The sequence below is a fragment of the Podarcis filfolensis genome, assembly GCF_964270895.1.
Source record: "Podarcis filfolensis genome assembly, chromosome: 7".
NCBI classification, from domain to species: domain Eukaryota; kingdom Metazoa; phylum Chordata; class Lepidosauria; order Squamata; family Lacertidae; genus Podarcis; species Podarcis filfolensis.
In genome coordinates, this window is record NC_139603.1 from 2417262 (window position 1) to 2438672 (window position 21411).

Genomic DNA, 21411 nt, shown 5'->3' on the forward strand with positions numbered 1-21411 from the left:
ACAAACAGAAAACATAGCAAATTAATAAACATACAAATTGTGTCAATTTAGCAGTACAAAATTTCAGTATGACAGTATAATAAAAGATAAAAATGAAAATTAATGTATAAAAACAGCAATAACAAATTTTAACAATGCCCCAAATATAAATACAGATATGTTGTGATTGGGATGACTCAGTCAGCAGTCACCTGATATTTAGCCTTTGGCTCAGTTGGGGCATATTGACATAGTTTGTCATGCGCCTGCCTTGATCTCCTCCCTTGTGACTGTCCCCGAAAAGTTTGGAGGGTGACAACAAGAGAAGATGCCTTTTCTGTGGTGGCTCCGATTGTGGAATGCTCTTCCCAGAGAGACTCGCCTGGCACCATCATTACATGTCTTTAGGTACCAGGCAAAAACATTCCTCTTTACCTAGGCTCTTAAATAATCTATGGCCTGTGATATTTTGACAACGGGTAACAACAACAACAACAACAACAACAACAACAACAACAACAACAACAACAACAACAGCCTCACTGCTAAACAGAGTTTGGCTCTGTTGGTAACTTTATGCTGGCTAAATTTACACCAGCATGCTTTACTCTGGGTTCAATCATAGGATTGCTTCCTCAATGTACTTTCTAGTCCTGTTGTTGAATCTGTATTTGAACAATGGGGTTAATTGAACATAGAATTTTCATTTTGAGAAGTTTTCCTTTTTTAGATACAGCTCTTTGAAACTATTGGTGTTTGATATGTGGTTTTAAATGAAGACTTTAGCCCAGTCTTCTTCAGCATTTTAAGACCCACAGCACACTTTTATAATGTACTTTCCTGGCAGTAATACCAGGGGTATAGCGTGGGGGGTGCCAGAGGGGCCGTGGTCCCGGGCTTGGGCTTTTGAGGGGGCGCAAAGCAGGCGCCCCCATGCAAGTGCTCCCCATTGCGGCCCCACCAGTGCTCCTTCACAGGCGTCGGAGAACAAGAGAGAGAAGCAGAAAGGGAAACGCTGAGAGAGAAAGGAACTGCTTCCATGGGGAAGGTTATTCGGTGGGAGAAGGGCAGTGAGAGCCTCTCCAGCGCAGGCGAAAGAGCAACCTCCTCCCGCGTTCAGGAGGGGAAAGAGGCAGGGAAATCAGGGTTATGCAGATGTCAGGTAGAATCATCCCTCATGGATGTGGCACATTGCAAGGCTTTTTCCTTGCTGCAATGATCATTTGTCCCCTATGTGTATGTGTTTTGCTTTGCGCCAGCACAGCACTCCTCTCCCAGGCATCAGAAGGCAGACTCCTTCACCTTCTCGCTGCATCTTGGATCTTGAAAATAGCAGCACAGCCCGAGCCTGCCATTTGTCCGCAAGAGTAAGAGGCAAACCATTCTGTGATTCAATGGGCTGCCGCTCCCCCCCCCAAATAAAAAGTAAAAATCTAACCCTGCTTTGGATCCAGAGTCCACACCATCACCACCTACTGTCTCCATGCCTCCTTACCAGCATTCCTCACCACACTTTTGTCTCTGTCGAGCATTAATGCGCTTCCCCACCAATAAGATCTTAAATGTAATAATTATATAAATTTTAAATTTATATCCTGCCCATCTGGCTGGGTTTGTAGGGTTGGGTGCATCCAGCACCTATGATACAGAAGTGCTAATTAGCATTGATAACATTAAAGGTAAAGGGTAAAGGGACCCGACCGATAGGTCCAGTCGTGACCAACTCTGGGGTTGCGGCGCTCATCTCACCTTATTGGCCGAGGGAGCTGGCGTACAGCTTCCGGGTCATGTGGCCAGCAGGACTAAGCCTCTTCTGGCGAACCAAAGCAGCGCACGGAAACGCCGTTTACCTTCCCGCCACAGCGGTACCTATTTATCTACTCGTACTGGGCTGCTTTCGAACTTCTAGGTTGGCAGGAGCAGGGACTGAACAACGGGAGCTCACCCCGTCGCGGGGATTCAAACCACCGGCCTTTCAATTGGCAAGCCCTAGGCTCAGTGGTTTAGACCACAGCACCACCCATGATAACATTAGGCACACATAAAACAGAGAGGAAAGCTTTCTTCTGACCCCTTGATTCCTTGAATTGGGGGCCCTGCATAAGAAAGAGTGCAGCTTCAGACATTATATATAACCAGCAACTATTTTGGTGTAATTTTTTTATTATGAAAGCTGAAATTTCTGACACTGTATTTTTAGTTTAAAATGACTGCCAATTTGTTTGAGTAGTTGAAAGACTGCAGCACCCTATCTCTGCATGGCGTTTATTTTATTGTTGGCAAAGATGTCCTTGTGCTGTGCATTCTCATTTGTGTCGGAAATGGAATTCAGTTCAGTTCATGAATAGATTGTCAAAAAGATTAAAGTGTATGCTGTGCCATTTTTTACAGAAGAGTGCCTTTGATGTGCTAATGTTCATTTTCACTCCTTTCATTCAAAAGTGCTGGTCATTGTTTTGCTCTGAAGATTGTCTGCTTCATATATGCACATTCTACTAGCTCTGTAGTCAAATCTTGCTTCAGCTTGAAGGAATATAAACAAGTGGTCATAGTTAATCGTGAAATATGGTGGCATCAAATAATCGTCAAACCAAGAAGATGCCTATCAAAGAACACCTGGAACTTTTGTTAAATTAAACGTTGGGAGCAACGTTGAGGCTTAATACTGTAGCAGAGCATGGAAGTATCTGTGGTTTCCTCCAGTTCTGTGTATTGCCTCATTCAATACATTGTTACAGCTGTGTCCATTAAAAAAATATCCAAGGAATCGTAAAATGCTATAATTTACAAAAGGGACGGTCAATGTGGTGCCTTCTAGGTGAACAGTGCAAGTATCTCTAACCTTTTCAGACCGAAACATGTTTTAGGGGACTCATTTCTTAATATTTTATCATGTATTTGCATGGTGGCAGTGGTCCTGTTGTGACCCACCTGGAATTAAGCAGTAACGCATCAGCTGAAGCCCAGTGCTGTAGTAGATGCTATACACAATGCCTGTTCCTTTAGTTATGAAAAGTCACAGTGTGGTGCACAGGTTAGATGAAAGATTGTCAATCTTTTCACGTCCTTGAGTATATTTGTTGCCTAATCGTTTACTTACATCAGTAGCTGGCAGAATAACAACAACAACAACATTTTATTATTTGTACCCCACCCATCTGGCTGGGTTTCCCCAGCCACTCTGGGCATCTTCCAAAAAAGATTAAAAATACATTGAAATGTCACATTTTAAAAACTTCCCTAAATAGGGCTGCCTTCAGATGTCTTCTAAATGTCAGGTAGTTGTTTATCTCTTTGACATCTGATGGGAAGGCGTTCCACAGGACGGGTGCCACTACCGAGAAGGCCTTCTGCCTGGTTCCCTGTAGCTTTGCTTCTTGCAGTGAGGGAACTGCTAGAAGGCCCTCGGAGCTGACCTCAGTGTCTGGGCAGAATGATGGGGGTAGAGATGCTCCTTCAGGTATACTGGACCGAGGCCGTTTAGGGCTTTAAAGGTCAGCACCAACACTTTGAATTGTGCTCAGAAACATACTGGGAGCCAATGTAGGTCTTTCAGGACCGGTGTTATATGGTCTTGGCGGCCACTCCCAGCCACCAGTCTAGCTGCCACATTCTGGATTAGTTGTAGTTTCCAGGTCACCTTCAAAGTAGCCCCACGTAGAGCGCATTGCAGTAGTCCAAGCGGGAGATAACCAGAGCATGCACCACTCTGGCGAGGCAGTCCGCAGGCAGGTAGGGTCTCAGCCTGCGTACCAGATGGAGCTGGTAAACAGCTGCCCTGGATACAGAATTGACCTGTGCCTCCATGGACAGCTGTGAGTCCAAAATAACTCCCAGGCTGCGCACCTGGTCCTTCAGGGGCACAGTTACCCCATTCAGGACCAGGTAGTCCTCCACACCAGCCGGCCCCCTGATCCCCAAGAACAGTACTTCTGTCTTGTCAGGATTCAACTTCAATCCATTAGCCGCCATCCATCCTCCAACCGCCTCCAGGCACTCACACAGGACCTTCACTGCCTTCACTGGTTCCGATTTAAAAGAGAGGTAGAGCTGGGTATCATCCGCATATTGATGGACACCCAGCTCAAACCCCCTGATGATCTCTCCCAGCGGCTTCATGTAGATGTTAAAAAGCATTGGGGAAAGGACAGAACCCTGAGGCACCCCACAAGTGAGGGCCCAGGGGTCTGAACACTCATCCCCCACCACCACTTTCTGGACACGGCCCAGGAGGAAGGAGTGGAACCACTGTATAACAGCGCCCCCAGCTCCTCTAGACAGGCCAGAAGGATGTTATTATCAATTGTATCAATCGGTTAAAACCTGGGTGTGAGGACTTCCGGGTTGACGCCTCCGGCAATGGCGGAGCTCCTCCGATTGAGACGAATTTGCCCCGTGAAAAGCAGGGTCTGACCGCCACGGCGAAGGCGGAGACCCACAGAAATCACAGGCGGGAGAAGCCTGTGAACTTGGGATTCGGCTGGCACCTCTTGCGCCTCCCCTACTCGTGGGGAAACCCTGTTTTGGGGATCCGGAGCGACGTGGGGTGAGTGGCGCGGTGCTTTGAATCGACTGCTTCTTTCACGGAGTGAAGCCGCATTGCTGTTGCCGGAGAGTGCTGACTTTTTCCTGTGGACAATTGGACTTTAAACAACTACCCGTGAGTAGACTGGAAAATTTGGATCTTCAAATATTCTAATTTGGCAAAGTAGTGGGAAGGCTCTAAACAGGAAGTCCGCCTCCCGTTTTTGTAAATAGATTGAAGCAAAGGCGTTACAAACTAAAGTCTCTGAAAGTTTTTGGATAAAGGATTAAAATTCCACTGGTTAAAAATATCAAACCCCCCTTGGAAGCAGGAGAAGAGGGGGGAAGCCGTGGACCTAGGGAGAACCTGCAGGAGAGAGGGAAAAGTAAACTACCACTGCTCTGAACCTGGGGACGGTCTGCCTGATGACGTTTGGGGAAGGTTCACTGACAGAACGGATTTGACAGATACTTAAAATTAGAAAGATACTGTTTCCATTGATCTCTTCTGAGTTTATTAAAGGGTGAAAAATAACTGAAAATCGAAACTGTTTCTGTGACTGAAAGAACTGATACAATTTGAAACTGCTTCCCTCTAGAGGGAGCATGTGAAACTGTTACAGGAGTGTAACAGGGTAAACTCCAGCTGCAAGATAAAGTTTCTGAGAATTAGAGATTGACCTTGGACTATTCAAAATGCTGATAGGAGAAGGTATTGTGACTGCATTATTCATAATAAATCATTCACTTGAACAGCTGCACAAAAATGTAGATGACATGATCTTCAAACTTGACAGCCGGGAACAGAAAGTGACTAACTTGAATCAAAAAGCAAGCAACAACATGGACTTGGTACAGGAAAATATCTTGGCAAGACAAATGGTGGAGGAAAAGGAGAAAGATGCCGTTGTGAAACTTAAAGTAACTCAAGAAGGATCCTCAGTTCTACAGAGGCAAATCGAGGATTACAAATGGAGGCCCTGCATGATTGATTTTAGCAAAAACCAGAGCTTGAGGATGGGACCCTGGCTTGGACTGAAGAACGAAAGTTGGAAAGCCCCCTTCATCCAGGGATTAACTGACATCTGGGACATGGGTTGGGGCCTGGAGGAGCTTGAAGCTGTGGGGGCCTATGGACTTGGAGGAATCCTGAAATACGTCCTGAAATACCCTATGGACCTTAGTTTCAAGTATGGAAATTTGGCTGAGCTGTTCAGAAGGAACAAAAGTTCTGTTTGGTTGGAGTTTTCCCGAGATTTGCTCCTGAGCATCAAAGAATATGAAGAAGATCCGCAGAAGGGACTTGGAAAAGAATTAAGAGCCTCGGACATTAGATCTCCAGGTTGATGGAATATATGGATTTGACGGAAAGGACTGGCAGAATCCAAAACCAGGGAGAGGAGAGGGTGGAGGAAGATTGGGAAGCTAAAGCTTTATTTAGAAATTTTGCAAAATTAATGACTGTTAGAAAAATCGTGGAATGTTATTATATGGATTTAGTAGAAATGTTAGAAGAAGTTAAGAATAGATAAGTAATTTAGTTTTAAAGGGAAATAAGGTTAAAAAATATGTTATTTACAAGACGATAAAAAACAGAGAAAGATGGAAAGGATTTGCTGAAATAATTAGAAGAATGGGAATACAAAAAGGGAGATGTGAGGAAGTCGAGGAAACAAGGAAATGAAGGATAGAATATGGAAAAGGAGAGATGTATTTTAAACTGTTTTGTTTAGATTTATTTATGTGTTTAGCTTAATGGGATTGGGTTGGGGTTTATATTATCTGTATACTGTACTGTATTGTGGTGTTTTTTCACTTTTTTGTTGTTTTTTCTCTCTCTTTCTTCATTTGTCTTTAAATTTTTTATTCTTTTTCTGTAATCTTTAAAAGCAATAAATATCATTTAAAAAAAAAAACCTGGGTGTGAGCTCTCTCCTTGCAAGGGTGCCTTGACTGGATGCTTGGTCACCACATAGGTTTTGTGTGGCACTACAGTAACATTGAATGACATGAGATTTTAGATTTCTTATTCTGGATTTGTAACAACAACCTGAAGAATGAAAAAATAATAATCATTCGCTGCCATGTTGAGATTTCCACCAATAGGTATCCTACAAGATACCTGAGTTTGCTTGAGAACCTGAGATGTGGGGATAGCATGATATGGGTGGCCTGACAGCTCAAAATGTGATGTGGAATGAAGAAGCATCTTCCAGCACACCACTTCTTGCCTTCACATTGCACCCACTCAGCACCACTGTGCAACAGAAAACGGTGAGTTAAGATTTGTGAGCTAGGTTCTAAAACTTGATATTCTATGTGGGCAGTCAACTCTTTATTTCTTAAAACTTGTACACTGCTTAGTAAAGGTACGCAGGGGGTGCTGTGGTCTAAACCACCAAACCTCTTGGGCTTGCTGATCGCAAAGTTGGCAGTTCGATTCCACATGACGGGGTGAGCTCACCTTGCTCTGTCCCAGCTCCTGCCAACCTAGCAGTTCAAATGCATACCAGCGCAAGTAGATAAATAGCTACTGCTGCGGTGAGAAGGTAAGCGGTGTTTCTGTGCACTCTGGCTTCTGTCACGGTGTTCCGTTGCGCCAGAAGCGGTTTAGTCATGCTGGCCACATGATCCGGAAAGCTGTCTGTGGACAAATGCTGGCTCCCTTGGCCTGAGAGCAGAGATTAGTGCCACACCCCATAGTTGAATTCGACTGGACTTAACCGTCTAGGCATCCTTTACCTTACCTTTACCTTTACACTACTTGATTGTAAAAAACCTCAAACTCTTGCACACCATGGCTTCTGAGAGATAGCAGGATTTACTAGGTGGGTCCAGGAGGCGGTAAATATGGCAGGGGATAGTTCCTTCTGCCTCGAAGGAGATGGTGGTACAGCCCCTCATGAAGTCCTTCCTGGACCCAGAAGTATGTGACAACTACCACCCACTCATAAATATCCCCTTTTGTGGCAAGGTACTTGAGGTGGTAGCCATCGAGCTTCAGACTCCCTTGGAAGAAGCAGATTATGTATATCCATTTCAGGCCCCGTTTTGGTCGGCCTGGTTAACCAATATCAGAAGGACAGGGCAAGGTTGTAAATTTTCCTTGCTCTTTCAGCAGTTTTTGATGCCATTTACCATGGTATCTTCCAGGGGTTGGAACCTGTAAATGCAGTGATATGATGGCTCCAGTCCTACCTGTGGGACCCTATCCAGGGAGGTCCTGCAGTTCACCTGCATGGCACCTATGCTGTGGGGCCCTGAGTGCTCCATCTTGTTCCCCACTATATGAAGCCACTGGACATGTTGATTAGGGGATTTGATTGCAGCGTCATCAGTATGTGGGTGACCCCCCACCTTTATTCCTCCCTCTCTTCTGAGCCAGGTGAGGCCATGCAGTTGCTGGATCGTGTCCTGCTTGTGTGCTTCCCATAGGCATCTGGTTGGACACTGTGAAACAGGATGCAAGGACTGGTTGGGTCACTGACCTATTCCAGCAGGACTTTTCTTTGGTTCTTCTTGCTTAGAGGCTGCAGCTGCTGCAAAATGCATCTGCCAAATTGTTGGCTGGTTCAGCTGCTTGGAACCATAGTCCTGAAGAGTTTGCATTGGCTGACTACATGTTGCTGAGCTTAATTCAAGGTTTTAGTGCTTTTGTACAAAGCCCTGAATGAATTAGGATCTAGTTATCTGAAGGAGTGCCTCTCCTGGCCTCGTGTTAAGATGTGTTGGCAGGCTCTTTATGTTGCTTCAACCCTAACCGAAGTCCACAGTCTTCTTAGTGCTGACATCCTAACTGTGGAAGGTACTTCCACCCTTGAAGTACAGCTGGTATGGGCACTGTAGTTTTCAGCACCAGCCCAGGGAGCCAACTTGAATATAATATTGGGGAGCCAAGTAAGCCCTGCCTCACATAATTGATCACATGGTGTGGTACACTCAGCATTTGAATGGCAATGCCCATCAACTGGGGGGAGCTGGCCTCCTCTAATATTTTATGGGGGGACGAAGGGGCCTTGGCCCCTAGGAGCTGGTTCCCATGGCACCAGCTGAAAATCAGTATATTCCTCCAGTCCTTTGATGGGGATGTGAGTAGATACAGAGCCACTCGTTTTTATTATAGGGACAGGAGGAGATTCCACGAGTGTAAAATTTATTATTTTGCTGACTGAGCTTACTGTGCCGATTTGTATTGTTTTGTGTGAATGTGATTGCTTGTCACAAACGGTGGGATATCTATTTTACAAATAAATAAAATGTGTTGAGAGCATAATCAAACGCAAATAAGAAATTAGAATAGGAAATGTTTTTAATGTTTTGAGCTCGTAACATGTTGGATCAAATCATTGTGGAAACAGTGCAGATTATATTTTTATCTACATATATGTCTGCTACAATCAAGAAATATTTTAATTTAAATGAGTTAAATAAAATAAAAGTAAGCAACAATTAACAACATTCATACTGTGTTTTAATGCATAAAAGATGTTCATGCGGTTCTTGTTAACTTTAGAAAGACTAGCTAGTGTAATTGAAGTGTAACCACCTGGTAGGAAAATTTTGCAGTTAGCTGCCAAAAAAGACACAGACTCTGAGAGGACCAGGTGTTCTGTCAGGCCTTTCTGACTGTTACTGTGGCGTAAACAGCATGGCTTCACAGTATGGCTAGGAGACTAGAAGCTGAGGACTTCCCCCCTAAAAGTGATTCTTGTCTTCAGTCAGTGCCTCAGTTTAGGATACCAGTAACTCTGTCCCTGAACATCTACTTTGCATTGGTTGATGCAGCAGCCTTGTTCACATGTCATACTAAGGCAAACCAAACCATGGCCTAATACAAATGCACAGGCCCCAGGAGAAACCCACACTAAGTCATCGTTTAGCTTGGTGAGCCATGCAAGCCAGGTAATGTAAAAGAAAGCAACATTCAAACAGAAAAAGCTACAGAACATCAACAGATCAGTAGCTCCAAATGGCTTAGATAGGTGAGCCAAGTGTTCCAAGGTTGTGCTGGCGAACTTCTGTATTCTCAAGAGCTGTTTTATGTTTAGGTAGCAGTCTAGATACCACAAGTATCTCACACACCCCATTACATCAATACTTATATTTGAGTAATTGCTAATAGGTTAGGTCTGGCATATAGGCTTTCTGCTGCTATTGCTGGTGAAGAGAAAATCTCAAGGTTTATTGAGCTGGGAGCACATTCCTTCATGGTCCCAGATATGATCAGTCAAATATTTAAAAACGAGAAGTGGGAGGTGGCAACTCACAGTGAGTCACAACAGTGGCACTCAAATATAAAATCAAGGGTCTCTCAAATTTCTCCAACTGGCTTTAACCTAGTGGCATTCTTATATTTGCCCTTCTAATGGTTAAAAGGTATCCTTTGATTTCAAACCTGAATTGGTTACTGTCTAGTTCACAGATGGCAAGTCCATTGGCCCTTTCTGGCCCACAAAGCAGTTTCGTTCACCTTTAAAAATCAAATGATGTATTTTGGGATAGAGGAGTATATTTTCTTCTCGGGAGTCTGTCAAGAAAAATATATTGGTAATGCTTCCAAATGACAAATAAGCAACTGCATGAAACATAATCAACTTGTTAGAAAGGTCATTAACTTGCTAGCAAATTTTGAAAAATATGTATTTCAGCAAGGCTGTTGAAAAGTTAAAAGTCAAAGATGTAAGGTTTGGTTTCTGTTATATGTATTAATTATCATTCAATTATCACCTAGCAGGTTATTAAATAACAAACTATATAACTGCAGAACATGACCAGCAGTAGCTGTACATGCACTGATTGATCTTCAGTTTGCTTTAATTCTGGACCTTTGGAATGAGCATGCAGCCTTTTTCTGACAATGGTGTCCTTTCAGCCTTGCATGAGAATCGACACCTGCTTTGCACATAGGCAAAGATTACAGGTGTCAAAGCCCCCTTAGTACTTGTATACCTGGGAAGTTACCATGGCAGACTTCACAATCATGCTACCTAATTGAAAACTGTAAGTCACATTAAGATCTCACTTGATACGCCTTACATGTTGGAAAACTCATTAATTCCTGTTGCATCTTAGCAAAGCTTATTTTAACAAGCTGTTGTTTATGAGATATTAATACCGTCATAAATAAGTCCCCCCTTCAAATTTAGAGGGTGGATATACACAAGTGCTTTTTTCAGGAGGCTTGTGTGACAGCAGAACAGGCAAGTGATTTGTGATTCTCAGCTTTTTCAAGAACACCTCTCCCCGTCGGCTACTTAACTATTATATTTATTGAGGGTATATCATAGGAGCATTACGGAGTCCAGTCTTCTCTTTTTCACACTCATGGACTGTTTGGGGCAACTCCATAAATTGTTGGACTACGTGTATTTTATTCAGTATTAAATAGAGGTTTGTACCTATGGCCTCTGTGGATCTTTGTCCTTCCTTCCTACCACAAAATGGACGGGTAAGTCCAGTCAAACTTGACTATGGGGTTGCAGCGCTCATCTTGCTTTTAGGCAGAGGGAGACGGCATTTGTCTGCAGACAGTTTTCCGGGTCATGTGGCCAGCATGACTTAACTTGCTTCTGGCACAACGGAACACCATGATGTTTTCCTTCCCGCCACAGCGGTACCTATTTATCTACTTGTGCTGGTATGCTTTCGAACTGCTAGGTTGGCAGGAGCTGGGACAGAGCAACGGGAGTTCACCCCGTTGCGTGGACTCAAACTGCCGACCTTCTGATTGGCAAGCCCAAGTGGCTCAGTGGTTTAGACCAGCGCCACCTGCTCCCTTTTTACTGTTGTTATATAACCGAAGCGATAGGACTTCACTTCTGACCCCAATTGCAGCTACAGTTGTACCTTGGAAGTCGAATGGAATTCGTTCTGGAAGTCTGTTCGACTTACAAAATGTTCAGAAACCAAGGTGCAGCTACCGATTGGCTGCAGGAAGCTCCTGCAGCCAATCAGAAGCCGCGTAAGCTGCATTGGACATTTGGGTTCCAAAGAATTTTCACAAACCAGAACACACACTCCTGGGTTTGCAGTGCTCGGGAGCCAAAATGTTTGACTTCCAAGGTACGACTATATATAGTTTTTCCCCTTGGTTGAGGAAGCTTTACTGTAATGTGGCCTCTCTTGCATTTCAAAATAGACCATCATGCAAGTGGACAAACTGTTCAAGAGAGATGCCAGAAGTGAAAAATAGTCATCTCTGAAGTATCTGGTAAGGCTATGTGTACAGCAGCACACCTCCGTGTTCAGTTAAGGTTTAGTTTCTAAAGCAAATACATTACTATTGTATTAGTCCAGTCATTTTAAAATTGATAATATTTGAATATAAAACATATCCATCACATAAACGTATATTAAAATTAGACAAAATAGAACACAAACTATACCAAAATTAGATAAAAGCAAATACCCACTGCAGATAATTAGTATCAAGGGAAGCTTTCACCCCAAAAAAATTGTTGGTGAAAGTTATGCAGAGACATTGTCTGGTGCAGTATTTGGGCTGGGAACCACTGTGGAAAACCCTAATGGCTTTTTGCTGTTTAAACTGAAGAACAAGGGGAGCTTGGGGAAAATCCTGTATTAGTGCAGCATGCTTTTGAGCAGTTGTTGGTATCTGTCTGTCTTGAGAGAAAATGGAGTGAGCTTCCAGGTGTGAAGTCAAACTACTGTGTTAGCAGCACCCAAGTGACCTCCCCATGGTGCAAGCCCGGGCAGAATGGGTGTAGCCAGGATTTTTGTGGGGGGGCAGAACCTCAGTTAAGTATTATTATTGATTTGGGGGGCAGCTGCACCCCTACCCCCCCCCCAGTTACGCCCATGCCGGGCAATGTGGATTGAGGTCCTGGGCTGCCCAGATGACAAATCTAAAGACTTATTAGTACATAACCAAAGGCACCTGAGGTTCCTGAGTGCTCATATTTCTGGGAAATTAAGTTGGTTGGATCCAAACTGGCAGTTGTGTGGAAGATGCATGATCAAGATATTCTGCTTTAAATAATAAGAATAAGAATAAGCAGCTATGCAATAATGCTGATGTGAAGACCAGAGAAACAATGGGAGAAAATGTTCCTTTAGCTCCCTTATTGTTTGCCTGATCTAAATTGCTCCTTCTCCAAGTTGCTGTTTGCTCCACAAGGAATAGGAAAGATAGAGCCACAGGTACTGTAGCTATCTTTCCCCCCTCTATAGTAAATAGCAGCTTCACCTGAGCAGCACAGTTTAGATAAAAGGAATAGTTAAATATCTTCTATGAGTCCCACTCCTCTATATTCAAAGCAACCCACTGAAGCAGTAGAGTGAGAGACCTAATCACTGATATCCCGTATCATATCTTCTTTGGTCATCAGATGGAGATCTTTGGGTGAGTGAAAGGGTGGGCAAAGATGTTTATTAGCAATAATTTAATGCATGCTATATAGGACATTAATATACTTTGACCCAAACCTGAAAGTGTGAATGGAGCAGGGGGGGAATTTGGGGGGAGTGACCTTTACCTCTCAAACTCATTCTTAATTTCCTATTTCAGATAAGTTATCTAAAGTTGGGGCTAAAGAGTGATTGTGTTGGTAGTTTCTTAGAAAAATATTAAGCAACTAAAGAAGACAAATCTAAAACTATTGCAGAGCCATCTTATTTTTCCTTTATGTAAACTGCAGAATGATTATGTGGTACAAAGAGAGCAAGCCATTACTTCTTGCGTTGTTATTAAGCTATTCTGTTATCTGTTAAGCACTATCGAATTGCACTTACCCAAGTGCATACAGAATTCTCCCAAAAGATTTTCAGTTAAAACTACACAGTCGTGGTTGCTACTGGACCATAACCAAGGTTGTGTACTTTGCATTCAAAGTTTCACATCTAAATAACCTGTGAAGGATACTTTTTAAGAATATGACACAGTGAATTTATTTACAGTGTTTGATGCAGTCTTCTGATTGCTGTAAAATTATGTTGAAATAATGTCCACAGTCTCTCCAATACCTTTTGTTTAAATCATGTTAATTTTTACAGGTTAATGTGGTATCATTCTTCTTTGAGTTTTCTGCCTTTCATATAACCACCATAGTTTTGTGAAGTTTGTGACTGCAATCACATATTTAAACTACCTGTTTTAAACAGATTTGTTAATTCCAGTATTCATAGCTAAATGGCAGGTAGGGTAGACTAAAGGGTAGACTAAAGTTCATTTTGTCTCACACAGCATGACTTTCTCCTCTTTCCATTACCCTTGTCTCACTTTCTCGTCACTAATCTGTAAAAATAATGTATTCATCACAAGGGTGCCTCTAGGCATCATGTGGCTTAGTGGAGAAAATAGTTGCTATTCTTATTCCAGCAGACATCAACCCACCTAAAAAAATTACTGCTGTGAGTACCATGGGTAGTATTCATTGGGTGATGATTATCAATAAAGTTAGCAAAGAGTAGACCTTGGTTTGTCTCTGTTACAGAAAACACTATAAAACTATCTGTGTTCTTAGTTACTAAATGTCTACAAGTTATCTGGCACAGAATGGACAGAAACCAGGATAAAACATTAACATGTTAAAGAAAGAAGGAATAAGAGGAATTGGAGAGCACTGCTGTTGCATGTTGCTCCCTACCTTGTGGGTGTGCAGAAAGGCTTTATTCAAATTGCTTTTTGATTGGAAAATATCTCTGCTTTATGGTAAAAGAAACGGATCAATGTAAGCAAACATCTAGGTATTCAGCAAATTTGTTGATTTCCAAATATTGTCAGGAAGGGATGCAGTTGCTCATCATTTTTTTACTCATGAACATTTTTATATGCTTTAACATTATTAATTTTATTACAACTTGAATTAATTTGCCAGTCTTGCTGCCTTAGGGTGCAGTGTTTAAATTATACATGAGCATTTCCTCCATTTATTATGCTGGATATGAAGTCTTTTTCATGGGATTTTATTAGGCGCAGCATGAAAAGAATTTCCAGTTTATCTGCCTCCGTTGAACTGAGCCCATGAGCAGACTGCATACTACAAGGGCCAAAGAGGAATTGAGAGTGGATGGCAGGTCCACAGAGGTCCACAGGCTCAGGTGGTTTACAGCCATAAGTTTAGCTTAGCTCTTCCAGTAATTTGTCACGCCTTGGTCTTCTCCTGCTGCGCCAGCACGTGCCAGCTTAGAGACAGAAAGTCTGTGCACCAGACGGCCACTCAGGCCTAACATCCTGCTGTTCAGGACCAGCGGCTTGCTGTGTCAGTGTGGAATAGAGAGCCCTGGCAACAGCCAAGTGCTGTGCCGAATAAGCATGTTCATAATGAGATGTGAATGGCATCAGTCAGTCCCTTTAGAAGAGGTGCTAGGCGTGTGCCTCCTCTCATAGGAAGTTTGGGAGCCTATTCATTAACAAGAGTCGCCAGGAGTTCAGCCTATAACAGTGAAGCAACCCCAAATACACTGAGGCTAGTGCTTGTCTGGAATGGGTTTTGAAAGCAGAAAGCAAATAAAAATGTCATCAGGTATATTTTGCAAAATGCCATGCTCACTTTCATTCCTAAAGACACAAAGTTATTTGAAATATGTTTTCATTTTGGGGCCCTTCCATGTCAGGCTCCTTAATGTGGTGATCGGTTAACTTGGATACTACACTGTATAACTGAAAAGGACTGCTGGGATTGTCCTCAAGGACATACCTTTCAAACAACGATAATGACACTTTTCAGTTCAGATGGTAGGAGTCACATAAAACTAAGCCCTTTTCTCATATTTAAAAATACTAGGAAACTCTGGAAACTTGTTTTTAAACTGAGTGACAGGGAATGACATTTCATACTGGCTGTTTGATTGTTTAATTCACAAAGTTGTATGTGAGATACTTCAATCTGTTGTAGATTTTTTTCCCAAAATGTTACCCTGTTGTTTGAAGTGCATGATTCACCTTCAAAGAAAACAGAAGCTGCACACAAAGAGAGAGATTTGCTCTCCCCCCTTCGAAAAGCGATCACAAGCGGGGGTCCTATTAAGACAGCTGGAAAGTTGCTTCAGCTTGTTACGCTTGTAAGTTTTATTGGTGACTGGTTTTTGATTATGCATTTGAATGGCGCGTGTTCCAGGTTGCCGCGTTTTAATTAAAAGGCAATACTGTTGGTTTTAGATGCTTTGTTGTCAGCATAATTAAGACTGAAGTGTATACATGCTCTATTTTTTTAAAAAAAGAGAATTGAATCCATCAAGAAATAAGAAATTTCAGATGCGTCAAATGAATCTTCTGAAAAAGCTTTAAGTATGACTTTATTATACTTTAGTATATTTCGATATTCTTATGAATAATAGGTGTTTTCATACTTTAATTTTTCTTATCCTTTTCTTTCCTATAATCTGTAGCTCAAGTTTAAATATATTTACATTTTGAAAAAATGATGTATTATATAGGAAAAATATATGTGGGGCTTCTGTTGAGTTTATTGGCTATGGCAATTTTCCTCATGGTTACATAATTATTTTCATTTCTCGTTTATAAAGGTCTCAAATTTATTTTGTCAATCAGCCTTTTTAATGAAGAATGAAAAAACACTACATTCATATAGTGCTTATATTTAGCTGTCAGAAAAATGTTTGGGTTGTGTTTTTTTTAGAAATACATTTTATTGAAGTCCTTAGAATCTTGTAGCTTTGTCAAAACTGTGACAACTGTGGCTTGATTTTAATTGGAAAATGCATAGGTTGAATATCAGTTCCTTTGGCTTTGTATCTGTAAGAGTGCATTTCCTTAACCTGCTTCCAACAGTTATGAGGAAAGAGCTCTGTACCTCGAAGCAATAATCCACAACCACAAAGAAGCAATGACATTTGAGGATTTTGCAGCTCAGGTCTTCTCTCCCTCTCCCAGTTACTCTCTTAGTGGATGTGGTAAGTCTCATCATGTTGTTGTTTTTATTATTATTATTTTAACCACTGAGAAGCACTTGAGCAGCAGATGTACACCTGCTTTTCACTGATAAATGGTTGCAAATTTAAGAAGAGCTTTCTCCCTCTGAATTAGCTAATGAATATCAAAAGAAATGATGACATTCATTTTAATTTGTTTTGCATCAGAGCTGTTCACTCAGTTCCTTTCTTCAGCTATCCTGTTAACCCCTGAATCTAGCAAGGTTAATGAACTTTCTCTCACTAATGTGTTCTGGTTCATTCAGGAGTGTGGGCTTCTTGCTGAGCTGAGAATATGTTGTGGAAAAGCTATTCGTGAATCAGTGCATACTAATCGAAAAATAGTTCCTCACAGTAGAAGCCATTGCTACTAATGCTAAATGGGGATTATGCTTCTGCAATGCTTGGACCAAGGATTAACACTGGTGGGGGTGGGGTGTAAGGGCAGTGTTTTGTCAGACAATCATGGTGCCAGTATGTGCGCGTTCTACACATCACAAAGCTTTCAAAGTTAGTTAAATGAGTTTATTTTAATTATATTTACATGTGTGCTTTTTTAAAGAGACCTTTTGTTTTGAGGGTTCATTTCATAATCCATTGCTCTCATGTACAAGGAGAACACAAGGTTAACCAGATGGATTTCTAAACATAAATTCCTTTATTCCCTGTTTATACCCATTTTGTGAAACTGACTCTTTCTAATTATATTACGATGCTGCATTGGATTGTTGATGGATTATCTCAAACCCTGGTGAATGTTCTGCGTGTCTGTTTTCTTTCTCTCATTCTAACTGATCTTTATATCTGAACTAAGAAATATAACAGAAATTAAATTTACTGAAATGAATCACTTGACAAATAGAATCAGACACGCATCACTGTTTAACATTACTGGCTTCAGTCCTTGAGCTTTTCGAGCTTTGTTAAGAGATAAGAGGTATTTGCGTGTACTTGTACTGGTCGCCAATAGCAGCAGGCAGAAGGCTTTGGAGATAAGCAAGCTGGCAGAAGCAAAGAGGAACCAGTGCTATTTACATAATCACACCTCTGCTTCCTGGAGAGGCGTCAAGAGACAGGAGTGGCCTCTATTGATCTTTGTTGAACTGGAATACTAAACAACATTAGAAAAGCTTATAAGTAAAGCTTTGATTAATATTTTCTTTATTAAAAATGTGGAACAGCTATGAAATAAACCACACACATAAATACTCTTGAGACAAAATTGTGTCATTTGTTGCATAAAAGTATAATTCTTATACTAATTTGGATATTATCAAGAAATTTAGCTGGTTACGCAATTGAAAATAACAACAGAAAGCTCTAATTAAAAAAAAAAATCACCTACTTTAAGTCACTTATCATAGCTACCTTTGTGTAGTTCTAGTATGTATTGGACATTGTGAAATAATAAAATTAGATGCATTGGGGTCAGTGAACTAAGAACCAGTCTTGCATCCTTCTTCAGATTAATAGGTAAAGGTAAAGGGACCCCTGACCATGAGGTCCAGTCGTGACCAACTGGGGTTGCGGCGCTCATCTCGCTTTATTGGCCGAGAGAGTCGGTGTACAGCTTCTGGGTCATGTGGCCAGCATGACTAAACCGCTTCTGGCGAACCAGAGCAGCGCACGGAAATGCCGTTTACCTTCCCGCCAGAGCGGTACCTATTTATCTATTTGCACTTTGACATGCTTTCGAACTGCTAGGTTGGCAGGAGCAGGGACCGAGCAACAGGAGCTCACCCTGTCACGGGGATTCGAACCACCGACCTTCTGATCGGCAAGTCCTAAGCTCTGTGGTTTAACCCACAGCGTCACCCACGTCCCGCTTCAGATTAATACAAGATGTTAAATAACACACCTGTGTGTTTTGTATAATTCCCTTTTGCTATTCTGAGGTTTAAATAGCTGATCCTTATGGAGTGAGGCTCAACTGCCTACACTAGTTAGAAAATCAGTGATCCAGCACTACTACTATTTTTGTGCATTTAACTTTTTAAAAAGCCTTAAATGTTTAATATCCCACCAAATCAAAACTTTACAACAACTTGCAATTTATATTTTAAAATAATTCAAAGTGCAACAATGTTATAAAAAGATAACTAAAATAGCAGCACAAGCCAACAGCATTAAACAGATTTAAAGAAGATTAGAAGTCTGGCACCAGAAACACATAAGGATTTGGCTCTGCATGAACCTAGTTAGGGAACAAATTCCAGAAATGGGATGCACCACTGAAAAGGCCAGTTTCCCCAGTTGGCATTTCTCATCTCCAAAGGCAGAGTTGGAGAACACAGGATTGACAATGACTTCAATATTCAGGCGGATTCCTATGGCATTAGAGGATCGTTTAGATACGCAGATCCTAAGTCATAACCAGATCCTAAATCTCAGGGTTTCTAGAGCAGCAGAGTATTAAAAAGGGGGGGGGGTGTTCAAATGCAGAAGGTTAGCTGCATCTAGATAAGAAGCTATTTTATAACAGAAGTCATAAGCTTTTTTTTCTGAACCTAAGTTCTGAAAGTATAAAGAAGAAATTCAGTTGAGCAGTTAAATTTAATCCTATAAAATTCTAATCCATATGTGTGCCTTCATTTAACTTCATTTTGTAAGAGTGTTCAGTACTTGGTGGGCTAAATACAACGCGCCCAGCCTGACCTGAGGGCCGGAGAGAGGCTGCGGGCACAGTGCTCCTAGCTGCAGCTCCTCCATCCCCTGAGTCAAGCCTGGGAAGGGGAAAAGAGGCAAGATGCAGCCGGCTCCTCCTGCGCCCTGCGCCTTTGGGGCACGCCCCACTCCCGGCCCTGCGTGTCTGTTTGGCAGACTCCGCCACTGGCTGAATATATACGTAAACAGCATGGGGGAACCCACTTGCGTCAGAAAGCATGAGGATAACTTAAAATGCACATGTATTATGTAGAAGATGCATAAAAGTTTCTCTATGATACATGATTTTAGTGTTTTTATATTTGACCCAGTTAGTTGACTATATGCTAAATATGAGTTAGCAGAGCAGTGCAAAGGATAATGCAATTCTAGACTGCATCAATGGAAGTAATGGTACCACTCTATTCTCCCCAGCCCATTGGGTTTAGCTCCCATAGGAAAAAACAGTATTTGTACTATAACAGCTAATACACACATGCATAATTGTGTAGTTGTGGTAAGCCTTAGTAACAGAAACAATGTTCCATAAAAGTTCAAATAACTCAACAGTAACCAGATGTTGTTAGCTGGAGTTTATGGAGTTTGTAATCTAAGTATGTCCAATTGTCAGGGATGCTGAATGTAACCCAACAATATCTGGATTGTAATCCAGATTGAAGTGTTGTCAAGATGCAGATGATACCAGACTCCATATCTCTCTTCTATCTGAATTGGGAGAAGTGGTTGAGGTGTTAGGCTGGTGTTTGGATCAGGCAATGGGCTGCATATAGGCCAATAAATTGAAGCTGAATGCTGAAAAGACACAGGGGTTTCTCTTGTCTGCAAGATGGTGGGACAGGCTGTTTTGGATATACAGTGGTACCTCAGGTTAAGTGCTTAATTGGTTCCGGAAGTCCGTTCTTAACCTGAAGCATTCTTAACCTGAAGTGGACTTTCCCATTGAAAGTAATGGAAAGTGGATTGATCCATTCCAGACGATGAAAAACACCCCCTAAAACAGCAATTTAACACGAATATTACTGTCTAACAAGACCATTGATCCATAAAATGAAGGCAATAATCAATGTACTGTACTATAAAATAAATAAGACAGTATTTTAGATGAAAAAAATCAACATTTATATTTTTTCTTATGTGCACTGATGATAGTCAGTTTGGATGGGGGGCTTTTATCAATTTCTGAAGTCACACAATCAACCAGTAGCTGAACTAGGTTCCACACAGTCACAAAAGCGAAGTCACAAGTCAGTCCCATAAAATGAAGAACAAGTCACAGTCAAAAAACCGAAAAAGCCACGCAAAAAGGAACCAGACGATGAAAAGTGACCCCTAAAACAGCAATTTTACATGAATTTTACTATCTAACGAGGCCATTTATCTATAAAATGAAATCAATAAAACAGTACAAAATGAAAATGTGATTCAATCACAATCAGCTTGGCTCCCGGCATTCACAGAGGCCTCAGAGAGCTCCGTAGGCCCCGCAGATGTCCGGGCTTGGCTCCAGGCAGCGGCGAGGCCTCTGAGAGCTCAGACAACCTATTTCTGGGTTACAATCGTTCATAACCTGAAAAAACGTAAGTTGAAGCGTTCATAACCTGAGGTACCACTATAGATGCTCCTGGAGGCTCAGGTGGCCTCAATGGCTAGGAATGCCTTTTTCCAGCTACATCAGGTCTGCCACCTATAGCCCCTTTTGGACAGGAATGATTTTGCCACTGCACTCCTTGCTCCAGTTAGATTGGATTTTTGCAGTGCGCTGTATGTGGGGCTGCCCTTGAAAATGAGTAGGTCCAAAATGCAGCCACCAGAATACTGGCTGAGGTTCCATTTTGATAAGATATGAACCATGTTTTAAAACAACAATGCTTTCCAGTTTGTTTCAGGGCCTAATTCAAGGTGCTCATGTCCGTGTTTAAAACTCTACGTCTCAGGCCTCTAATATCTGAAAGATATCCTTCCCTACAGACCCTCTCCGGTCTTAAGATCAGCAGAGGAGGCCCTCTTCAGAGTTCCACTGCCTTCAGAAGCTCAGGGAAGAGGGCATGCTCTGGTAGCCCTCAGAAGTGGAACTCCCTCTCCTCAGAGGCGTCTCTGGCACCTGCACTATACTGTTTTTGGTGAATGCCAAAGATACACCTCTTTAAGCCAACCTTTGCCACCTGAGGTGTATTTTTTTTAGAACCCACCCTATTTTTGTGATTGTAAGTTGCTGTATACTGTTTTTAATATTGTATTTCACATTGTTGTAACCTGCCCTGGAACCTTAGGGTGAAGGAATAACAATATAGCACGGGAAGGCACGATGTTGGCTACTCCTGAAATAACTTGATGCAGAGCTACATAATAGAA

The 21411-nt window shown here is 41.9% G+C and overlaps 1 protein-coding gene across 9 annotated transcripts in view; it reads left to right on the forward strand.

The window, feature by feature from the left end:
* Positions 1-21411, forward strand: part of RALGAPA2 (Ral GTPase activating protein catalytic subunit alpha 2) — a 188160-nt gene that overhangs the window by 145614 nt on the left and 21135 nt on the right. For all 9 annotated transcript variants that reach the window (XR_014550911.1, XR_014550912.1, XM_083624413.1 and 6 more), the window contains one exon: positions 16256-16377. Coding sequence is in view for 7 of the 9 variants with exons in the window: in XM_083624413.1 (XP_083480539.1) it covers positions 16256-16377 (122 nt within the window). In the remaining 2 variants the exon portion in view is untranslated. The remainder of the gene's footprint in view (positions 1-16255; positions 16378-21411) is intronic.